At 50.0% G+C, this 10,004-nt stretch overlaps 2 protein-coding genes across 8 annotated transcripts; one reads left to right on the plus strand and one right to left on the minus strand.

Moving 5' to 3' along the window:
* Nucleotides 1–287: 287 nt before the first annotated feature.
* Nucleotides 288–3,927, minus strand: qrfprb (pyroglutamylated RFamide peptide receptor b). 3 transcript variants are annotated; one of them, XM_086138682.1, is made up of 7 exons: nucleotides 3,869–3,927; nucleotides 3,125–3,531; nucleotides 1,883–2,041; nucleotides 1,357–1,418; nucleotides 971–1,206; nucleotides 752–849; nucleotides 288–667 (listed from the first exon to the last, which is right to left on the minus strand). In XM_086138682.1, the coding sequence occupies exons 1-7, from the start codon at nucleotides 3,925–3,927 to the stop codon at nucleotides 288–290; spliced, it is 1,401 nt and encodes a 466-aa protein (XP_085994808.1). The 3 variants fall into 3 exon arrangements, with proteins under 3 accessions (XP_085994808.1, XP_085994807.1, XP_085994806.1); XM_086138681.1 differs by lacking the exon at nucleotides 3,869–3,927 and having other exon boundaries at nucleotides 3,125–3,485; XM_086138680.1 differs by lacking the exon at nucleotides 3,869–3,927 and having other exon boundaries at nucleotides 288–849; nucleotides 3,125–3,485.
* Nucleotides 3,476–8,115, plus strand: tbata (thymus, brain and testes associated). Of its 5 annotated transcripts, none has more exons than XM_086138685.1 (8): nucleotides 3,476–3,612; nucleotides 4,363–4,555; nucleotides 5,514–5,669; nucleotides 5,754–5,842; nucleotides 6,237–6,386; nucleotides 6,522–6,603; nucleotides 6,856–6,969; nucleotides 7,300–8,115. In XM_086138685.1, the coding sequence occupies exons 2-8, from the start codon at nucleotides 4,390–4,392 to the stop codon at nucleotides 7,395–7,397; spliced, it is 855 nt and encodes a 284-aa protein (XP_085994811.1). In that variant the 5' UTR covers nucleotides 3,476–3,612; nucleotides 4,363–4,389; the 3' UTR covers nucleotides 7,398–8,115. The 5 variants fall into 5 exon arrangements, with proteins under 5 accessions (XP_085994811.1, XP_085994810.1, XP_085994809.1 ...); XM_086138684.1 differs by lacking the exon at nucleotides 3,476–3,612 and adding an exon at nucleotides 3,820–4,271; XM_086138683.1 differs by lacking the exon at nucleotides 3,476–3,612 and having other exon boundaries at nucleotides 3,820–4,555.
* Nucleotides 8,116–10,004: the final 1,889 nt, after the last annotated feature.

The following is a 10,004-nucleotide window of genomic DNA, read 5'->3' on the forward strand; positions in this document are numbered from 1 at the left end:
GCGAAGCTCAGTTGCGCCGACGAGTTTTGGAAATACCCCCAAGAGTACGATACTACGTCTCAGCTGCAATATAAAGCCAACACGACAAACAACATTCAGCCCCGAAGACTCTTCAAAGACTTCAGACTTTCTGGCGGTCACGGACTCATCTGGACTACGGCTGAACGGGCCCAGTTCTCGATGCAGACAGGCTTAATTGGTAAATGGCCACTTGGATTCCCCACGACCAGCTCCAAAGCCCCCCCGTCCAAATCTCCTCCATCTCCCGGCGCCTCGGCACTTGGTGCTCATTTCCCCCGAGAGTCGGAGTTTGCGGCGAGCTCCGTTTGAATGGTCGAGCGCTTTTCCACGACCTCCGCCGGGGAGCTCTCGCCGCGCGACGAAGCGGACGGACCCCCGCGGCTCTTCGCGCCGTCGCCAGAGTCCAAGTCGAGGAAGGCCTCTCTGGTTTGCAGCCGGATGAAGCGCACGGGCGCCGCCTGGACCTCGGCCCGCTGGCCGGGCCGCCGCGTGCACCTCGACAGCGCCGAGACGCAGCTCTTCTTGAAGTTCTCGTTCATGAAGACGTACACGATGGGGTTGTTGAAGCTGTTGAAGAAGCCGACGGCCTGCACCACGGCCACCGTCATGTTGAGCGTCACGTCGTCGTATTTCTTCTCCAGGTCGTCTAAACGGAGCAAGTCGACATTCAACCCTTTGCCCGGACGGACGGCACCCGCGGCGAGGACTCGAGTTTTTGCCGGGTATTTACAGTATTCGAAGAGCATGTGGACCGTGTGGAAAGGTGCCCAGCAAACGGTGAACAGCGCAACAATGATCATCATCATCTTGACGGCTCTCTTCTTCTTCCTGCGGAGGACAAAGTCAATGATCGGCCTTCAGTCGAGCCGCGATCGCAAAGTCCCTCTGTCGACATCAGGACGGATTCTTCCACGTCAACTCCGTGCGGGCGGCCCACGTCATTCCTTACCTGTCCATCTTGACCAGCTCCCGTTGATTCATGGTGTTGAGGACCGACGAGTCGCCCACCCTCTTGCGTATCCACAACTCAAAGGCGATGCGGGTGTAGAGGAAGAGCATGGCGGCCAGCGGGAGCAGGAACAGGGCCGCCATGATGAAGGTGGTGTACGCCCGCCGGTCGCTCAGCGAGCGCCACATCTCCTGGCAGCACACGTGGTGCCGGTCGTACACAAAGTCGTACTTGACCTGAGATGAGGGGCCGCGGAAGAACGGCGCTATTCAAACACGATCGCCTGCAATTTGAGTCCTTTCATCTGACGCAGCGCATTTCCCAAGAGGAACGCGAATTGCGGCATTGGAGTCGAGGCATTTTTTGCACTCGCGCTCGTGACTCACTTTGAGCTGCTGCACAAACAACATGGGCGAGCCCACCATCACCGAGGCCAGCCACACCAGCCCTGCAACAACCCCCCCCCCAGAAAGGACAAGTCGGACCGTGGAAGCCTTCATCTTTCAGGGTTTTCCGGAAACGAGCCATTTGATCTCTTCGTGGCCGTGTTGGATGACGGCGTAATAGGGTGCAATGTTGATCTCCGACCAGCAGAGGGCAACATTTCCCCCTTTGACAAGAGGCTTGCGTTGCAACGTTCTGTTTTGGTGTTTAGCAGCAAAAACATGAAAATGGGTTGTGAGACCAATCCTTTGATGCCCGCTCATGCGTATTTCAGCCCTGTTCAATCGACAAAATGGGCTATGCGATGGACCTCCGAGTGATGGCGATCACTTCTCGCCATCACGTCGGCGTGCGGCCCAACTCGGTGAATCTCGGCGCTAAACCCTCACCCTTGCTGAAAACGCTCTTCGAGGTGGAGGGAGCAACTTTGAAGTCTAGGAAACGGGAAAGAAAGGCAACGGGACATACCCAGCATCTTGTACGCTCTCCTGGATGTGGAGCGTCGCCTCATTCGAAGCGGGAAAACGATGCCCAGGTATCTCTCGATGGCGATGCAGGTCATGGTGAGGATGCCAGTCACCACCGCCGTGGTCTGCACGAAGGGAACCGTCTTGCAGACCAGCACGCCTGCAAACAAAGTCCGTGCCGCATCACGTCACTTTGCGCCTGAGTGAACGCTAATGCCGCAGCCCCCTTGTGCAACGCTGCCGCTGCTCAACAGTGTTCTGCGGGCTCTTCCTTACCGAAAATGTCACTTATGTGATCACATGGCGGTGCAAGAGATTTGCGGTTTTGTGCTTCGCCCGACGACAAGATTGCTTGCGTGTCAACTATGTTGAAATTGCCTGAGGCGGTCCTCCTCGCGCACCACCCCCAAAAAGAAAAATGCCAATTAAAAATTACATTTGAAAATAATGTTATGGTTTGATTGCATTTATTTACCACAAAAAATGCTTCTTTATATAGGATCTCAAAATGTGTATTGTTTGCTTGTTTTGAGAATTTTTTAATGTGTTTCAATGCAAGACAAATGAACAAAAGACAAAACTTTTTAACCAATTTTCAGGGGAACAAAATCACTTTGTCAATGTGAATACACAAAATTTGGAGTTAAGTGCTTTTCATGTAAAATTTCAAATAGTGAAATAACTTTGAAGCATGTATCACAAATTTTGTAGAATTTAGAAAAATACTTCCACATTTATTAAGATAAGAACCTTTATTTGTCCCACGCTGGGGAAATTTGCAGTCTACAGCACAATTTATAGCAGCAGAAATATAAAAAAAAATAAGAATCATTTGTAAAGTTATGCAGATAAAATTTGATTATCTCAGATTAAAAAAAAACACATTGAATAATTACATTTGTAGGTTCTATTACAATTTCTTTTGCATGTAGGTTGACGGTTTTAAAAGTGAGATAAGAAAAAGTTTGTCTAGTTTTGCTTTTTCCTTTCTAAAGTTGAACCAAAGTTAGATTTTTGTTTTGCTGCTAATAATTGGATTTTGCAATTGGAGTTTGTCTGGGTTGTTAGAAAGAAAAATTTTGGAGATCCATGCTTTTTGTTTGTATTGGAACATTTCACCCTACAAGTAGAAGAGTTGTACAAGTGAATTTAAAGTCAATTGTGAAAGAAAAGCATGGCACTAGGTCACTGCTGCTGCTGCTGCTGTTTTTGCCAAGAAGGTCACGCAAGCCCACAGACTGACCTCCGACCCACTGCGAGGTGATGTTCTGCAGCAGCGTGAAGGGCACGCAGAAGAAAGTGATGAGCAGGTCGCTGACGGCCAGCGAGCAGATGAAGACGTCGGTGGCGGTGCGCGCAGTGCGCTTCCTCAGCACCACCGACAGCACCAGGCTGTTGCCGCTCAGCGCTAGCGCGAAGATCAGCGCGTAGATGACCACGAACGCCGTCTTGGCGCCGCGCGGCAGCTCCGCCACGTACACCAGCGGCGGGATCTTGTACGTGCTGATGAACTCCTGCCGGCTCAGGTTGTAGTAGCGCAGCGTCTCGCGCAGCACCTCCGGCGTGATCCTGGGAACAGATGCCGGCCAGGGCTCCGCGGACATCGCCGCTGCGCACGCGGAGATGGCGCTTGGCTGGCTGCTCGCGTTGATCCCCGTTCGAGGCAAAAAAAGGAGGAGGCGGGAGGGATCTTAGGCTGCCCCCCCCCCTTCCCTTCTAAGCTGGACACAGGTAGCTGAAGTAATGAACAGAAGTGCCAATGTCTGAACAGCGGTTACTGATTGGACTCCTTTGACTGAAAAGTAGACTCTTGAAGAAAACAATTGAATTTTTACCTGAGGCGGCAAAAGTACTCGCACAGTGCACTGATACTTCAAGAGCCAGATGAAAATACCGCGACTGATTGAGCTCTTTAAAAAGTACGGGTTCTTTTATTTAAAAAAAAAAACTGTTGCTCCGTTATCCTCCTTCACCTCCACTTCGGTCTTCTTGTCTTGCTCCGCACCTTCTTCGCTGCCTCCTTTTCTTCAACCACCTCCTCCCCATCTTGACCCCCCCCCTTTTTTTTGTGTATGTATTTAGCTCATCGTGCTCGTCTTCTCTCCTCACCTTCCTGCTCCTCCCCTCCATCCGCCGCTCATCGCCACCCCCCCCCCCCTTTTTTTTTTCTTGTGCCTCCTCCTCCTCCTTTAGCTCTTCCCTCTTGCTCGAGTTTGGACCCGCAACCAAAGCGACGTCTTGCACAAAGCCCGGTCGGCGCATTGTGCGCTCTTTTGTCTCCTCTGTGTCAATGAAGCGGTTGTGAAGGATACGCGATGTCTCGCTTTGCTCTCGTTTCTTAGCGACCGCCAGAACTTCAGACGGCGCGGATCAGTTGTCCAAGCTCTCGGGTGCATTTGGCCTCATGCTCCTTTTTTTGTTTTTGTTTGTGATTTAGCACAACAATGTCAAATCCGAAGTAACTCGGCTTTCTCCCTCCAGGCGCCTTTCCCCCCCACTCCCCCAAATATGTCCGGACAGACGAGCTCGTGCCCAAGCGGGGGTCCCGGTTGGCTCACCCCCTTGCGGAACGAGGCGCCGTCGACGGCGGGCACGCCGAGGTTCGGTGCCCTCAGCCACCACTCTTTCTTCTCCAGGCACAACCCGCACCCGCATCGCGTCAGGCACATTCAAGGTGAGCGAGCGCGCGGCGCAGGTTGCCGGCCAAACGACTTTTTGCTCCCTTCGCCGCGTGTGCTTTTTCACTTGAGTTCCTTCTTGTCCCTTGGCTGTACGCATGAAAAAAAATAAAATAAAATCAACGTAAGTGCAAGGTCAATTCCCTTGTCTGTTGTATACTGAAGACATTTGGGTTTTATATTTCGAGGCATATCCGTGACCAAAGTTGATCATTTCAGCGTCGATTTCTCGAATGGCAATTTGACAACAACGGTGTTAAATGGTACCGTTGAATGCTGACCAGTTATTTTGCAGGAAAGCAAAGTTGCCTGAGCATGCACTCGTCTGTGTAGCTGCTCAAAATGCTGACATTCACCAACTCCCAACAAGATACAAGGACAGATCTGTGAACGGTGTCCCTCCAGGTTTTTTTTTTTTTCTGTCTTGAATAAATCATAAGTTTTTTTTTTGATAATACTTGGCTTCTCTGGACAAGACAATTTGGCACCCCCAGACGGGACCTCGAGTGGTTGCTTGAGGCGGGAGACGGACGAGAATTGGACTGCGCAACCTTCTTCACCCCAAAAAAAACCCCCACGAAGAACTCTTTCCTCGTAAATTCGAGATGGGGGGGATTCCCGTCCGGCTCCCTGAAAGCTTCTCCCCTGAGGTCTCGACGAACTCAAACCGTCCTTTGACACGGTAAATTCGATTTCAAAAGTCACGATCAATAACGATGGGTGGTGGTAGACTGGCCAACGGAGGAAGCCCAAGAAACGGCAACTGAGAGGGACTGCGGTAAAGGCCTGGAAATGAATTTCTACACTTCAAACTTATGAGAAAATGAAACTCTGTCTTTGCCCGTCCGGACGGCTTTTGCTGTTCCGCCAACGGCGCTGCGGTAAATGGAAAACAAAGCCAAAAGTGTTGAATGCTGGACATTTGTCCCTCGAAGTCACGTTGTCCGCACTCAGGTCTCAACGGCAGGCCCGTGTGCACGGTGAGAGACGACTGGTTGGTCAGCTCCTCCTTGTTCCCGCACCCGCTACTCAAGAGTCAGGTGCAGAGGCAAGCCGTCGTGCCGGCGTTGGCTTTGACGCCGCATCGGACTCACCTGGCTAGCCAAGCAGGTCATTGGGGGGAAAGAAAGACATTTTCTCATGTTGTGCCTTTTGAAGAATGCCGTTGAAGTGCCTTTGCTTGTTTTGGCCCAGCAATGTTTTCAGAAGCCTGGAGAGATGAGCTCAGGGAGCTGGCAGCCAAAGTCGCTCCATCTTCCCAGGCGCAAGAAGGGGAAATCGAGGTACGGAAATGAGCGGCGCACTCGGACCCTCCCCGCTGGCTGACTGAGCGCTTCAGCGAGCAGTTTTGGCAGCCAAAATGGCCCCAAACAAGCTCCGCCCCACCTCTGTGAACCACTCAAGTCCAGAGTGGGGCTCCTTTAAATTTGCTGAGAGCCCAGGTGACAAAATAACATCTCGGAGACCCCTGACACACACACCTCATTCAAACAAGTAGCGAGCTCTGCGGGAGTCTGATTACCATCCTGATCATTTTTGAATCGTGTGGGGGAAACATTTCAAACATGCACGTTTGACAGCTGATCTGACATTTTGGTCCCTTCCTGCTCTCCGATGCGTTTTTCATCCGCACGTCGACCCAACCGATCACAATGCTTTGTCGTCGCTCCATCGCAGGCTCGACTGACAGAAGAGCCCGTCCGGCGCCAGACCCAATACTCTGCCCAAACCGGGCGACTGGTCCCTGCATCTGCCGAGTCTCACCCGCGTCGACCTCCTTTGCAGCATCTGGACCACCACAAACCTTTCCACGATCAAGAACTCATGGTACAGCCACCACGTGTCGTCACGGCGATATGCCGTCCGCGATGACCTGCTTGCGCTCATCCTTGTGAAACCTGTGATGGAAATGAGCGCAAACGTTCTTGGGGAAATCCACCCACCACCTCCCCCCATCCGCAGGTACTGGAACTGCTTTGTCAGATCCTTCAGACGGATTCGTTGCGGGCGGTCCAGCGGTGGCTCTTGTTGGCCGGACACAGAGGTGACACTCGCTGCGAAACGAAGGCAAACGTGATGTTCTCGGAATCGGGCCGCGCGTCACTCGGACATGACAAGTGAACAAATTCAGACAGTGAACTCCAAAATCGATCAAGACCAAAAAGGTGGTCTTGTTGCCGAAAACATGAGCCAATATACAGTATCTATTTTTTTGTGCATTCTATATGTGACAGCGAAGTGAACCAAAACAAATGTCCCAATGCTGCTCATCAATGTTGTCTCCCCCCCCCCACAGAGAAGGAGCTGGTGACGGGGATGCTCAAACGAGTGGATTTGTCGGGCCGCAATACTTTCTGGCGTCCGGCCCCTTGTCTTTCCACCCCCAGGGGAGAACACCGCGGCGAGCCAGGCAGGCGGCCACCTCGCATGTTTGCACCCATTTGAGGCCGTCCGGTTTGCATTCATTGTTTTCATTAAATGAGTGCTCAAGTACTGAAAAGGTCCATAAATAAAAAGCCTGTGGAAGAGTGGGAACCCTGCAGACGCCCTCACTCCCCTAAAATGCCCTAACGCCCTAACCCCCCAAAAAAACCCTAATCCCATCAGGGTTCCCACTCTTCCACTTGCTTTTTACTTATGGGCCTTTTGAGGGCTAATTTAGCCATCATTTAGCCTCGCATGTTTGCACCCATTTGAGGCCGTCCGGTTTGCATTCATTGTTGGTTGTGCATTTTCTCAGGTCGTACTGAGCCGACGGAACATCCGGCGGCGGCGAGCCAGGTCGGGCCCCGAAAGGTCCTTGAGGCGTCCTCCTCACCTTTCAATTTCTTTCAATAGTGGCACGTCACAAGAGAGGTTGCCGCCGAGCACTTTACAAAGACATTTCCACTGTGTTTGTCAACAGCGTAGGCGTCGAAGAAAATTGAGTCGTGGCGGCTAACTTGAGAGGAAAGATGACAATGATTACATTGAAACACGCCTCACTAGACATGGTCATGGTTTTAAACGCGCCCACCACCAAGCATGCGTGTGCTGACCGCAAAGTCTTTTGGTTGTAAACGTGCTTCCGCTGCGCTATGTTCTTAGAGTCATTTCAAATGTTGTCCTCCCTGCTCTGCGAATGTCTTCATTTCTATTTTTTTCCCCCATGCTTTTAGATGTTGCGTTTAAAAGCAAATAAGCCTGACAGAAAGCCTAAAAAAGACCATGTCTAAAAGGCATTTTGTTTTGAATGACCATGTACAGTAAGGCGTTTTTTAAGAAAATAATTGAAGGCCAAAAAAAGGTGATGGATAGTCAGGTGTTTTTTTAATTGTTTTTTTTAAATGACCGTCTAGAGGAAGGCATTTTAAAATAATAATGAAATAAAGCCAAAAAAAGACCAAAGGTGGGCTTTTTTCCCCCTTTTTTTGAAACAAACGTGTATGAGGTGTTTTTGCCCCCCCCCCCCAAACAACCATGTAAAGTGTTGTTGACCGAAAAAAACGACTATGTATAGTGAAGCGTTTTTAGCCGGGGAAAGCTTGTAAAATCAATAAAAATCCTTAAAAATTAACTTGTGGTGTTGGTTTCATTAGTGTGTCATTTCATAAAGATGTGCCCTTCCTTTGGCAGCAATGATTTGAACACCAGCTCAGTGATATGTGGCTTTCTGTTCATTCAATCCACTGTGAATTGCCTGCTGAATGGAGAAAAAGTCATTAAAAAATGGCTAAATTAGCCCTCAAGTCCTAAAAAGGTCCATAAATAAAAAGCAAGTGGAAGAGTGGAAACCCTGCAAACGCCCTAACCCCCCCCAAAATGCCCGTAACCCCCCAAAACGCCTCAAGTCCCTCAAAACGCCCCAATCCAGTTCAGGGTTCCCACTCTTCCAAGTGTTTTTTATTTATGGGCCTTTTAAGGACTTTGAGGGCTATTTTAGCCATTTTTAATGACCTTTTCTCCTCGTTTTTTTAAATTTTTCGGCTAAATACCGGTACGCCTTACCATACATGGTTATTTGTCGGCTAAAAACGCCTTAGTATACATGGTTGGTTTTTTCCAGCTACAAACGCCTACTATATATGGTCGATTTTTTCGCCTAAAAACCCCTTAGTATACATGGTCGTTTTTTGAGGGCTTAAAAACACCTCACTATATAAATGGTCATAAAAAAAGAAACATTGGCTTAAGACACCTTCGTGTTCCTTGGGGGGTGGGTGTTAGAAAAGGGGCCAGGGGGTGCGCAGGGTAGGAGCAGGCAGGGAGTCGTAGAGCAGGCAAGCGTCAGAAACGGGTAATAGTGCAAGAGGGAATTTTTTGCCTATTAAGTGTGGAGGGGTCGCCCGCGGGCCGCGCTTGAACACCCCTACGACAGCGTGTGCGTGTTGCCTCGCTCATGGCCACAATAGCAAGGCGTGTTCGTGCGGCAACAGTGTGTGGCCGCAATTCTATTTTGTCTGCCATCATTCAATGTTGCTCCGACCCATTCCGCTGCGCAGTCAGCCACACACGCCACATGTGCTATTACATGAACAATGCCATTGAACTCTTACATTGCATGGGCCCTTGCACTGTCTGTCTTGCATTACACTATCTGTCTATCCATCTCGTCTTGCACTATCATCTAACTATCTATCTTGTATTGCACCGCCTACCTATTTAATCTGCCATTGCATGTACCATTATGTACAACAATATTATAAATTTTAATTTTTTTCCCAAGTATTCTTTTGCGAAAGTCACAAACATTTCACATTACCCCATGTCCTGCTTCCACCCTCACAACATCCCCCCCCGTCCCGGGAAGAGGGGGGGGGGGGGTTGTCTCCTTGCCGCCTCACTCTGTGCTGGAGCCTTACCAGCGTTGGCGGTTTTATCTGGTCACCGGGGAGGGGATGCGAACCCGTGCCGACTGCTCCACACGCAGTCGTGTAACCTCTACACCAACAGTGACGTTGACCTGTCCTCGACCATAGGCGTATTTGACATGCACTTTCCAGGAAAAAACCAAAGGGTTATATTTCCACACATAACTAAGCAGGGTTTGAACCGGGGTTGGCTGCACCAAACACTGGCGTGTATACCTCTACACCACCAGTGACAATGGCTTATTCTGCACCATAGGCGTATTTGACACCACAATTGAGGTTTCTAATTATTTTCACACGTTTTGAGGTTTCACAGGAAAAAAAGAACTCGTTTTAATTTCACATCTCACCAAGCAGGGTTTGAGCCAGTGACCGTGACTTGGTCTGCGCTTTACTCACATTTGACACCATTTTTTCACAGGAAAAGGAAAGTCAAGTTGCATTTTCATATGTCACAGAGTTGTGATGAATCCCACGCAGCCGGCAAGTGTACCACCACGCCATCGGTGACTGGGTGTTGCAGTTAGGCGAAAAAAACCATGTATCGTGAAACATATTTAGCTGGGGGGGGGGGGGGGGCACGAAGGTGTTTTAA

This window comes from Hippocampus guttulatus, chromosome 19 (genome assembly GCF_054856545.1).
Source record: "Hippocampus guttulatus isolate MCC_2025c chromosome 19, RoL_Hgut_1.0, whole genome shotgun sequence".
Taxonomy (NCBI): domain Eukaryota; kingdom Metazoa; phylum Chordata; class Actinopteri; order Syngnathiformes; family Syngnathidae; genus Hippocampus; species Hippocampus guttulatus.

What these genes read in the sequence shown, in the direction of transcription:
- tbata (XM_086138685.1), top strand. Translation starts at nt 4,390, where the DNA reads ATGTCCGGACAGACGAGCTCGTGCCCAAGCGGGGGTCCCGGTTGGCTC. An exon ending in TCGCGTCAGGCACATTCAAG is followed by an intron (nt 4,556 to 5,513) that starts GTGAGCGAGCGC and finishes GTCCGCACTCAG; the next exon opens with GTCTCAACGGCAGGCCCGTG. An exon ending in TCCACGATCAAGAACTCATG is followed by an intron (nt 6,387 to 6,521) that starts GTACAGCCACCA and finishes CCCCATCCGCAG; the next exon opens with GTACTGGAACTGCTTTGTCA.
- qrfprb (XM_086138682.1), bottom strand. Translation starts at nt 3,927, where the DNA reads ATGGGGAGGAGGTGGTTGAAGAAAAGGAGGCAGCGAAGAAGGTGCGGA. An exon ending in AGGTGCGGAGCAAGACAAGA is followed by an intron (nt 3,532 to 3,868) that starts AGACCGAAGTGG and finishes TCGAACGGGGAT; the next exon opens with CAACGCGAGCAGCCAGCCAA. An exon ending in GAGAGCGTACAAGATGCTGG is followed by an intron (nt 1,419 to 1,882) that starts GTATGTCCCGTT and finishes GGGTTGTTGCAG; the next exon opens with GGCTGGTGTGGCTGGCCTCG.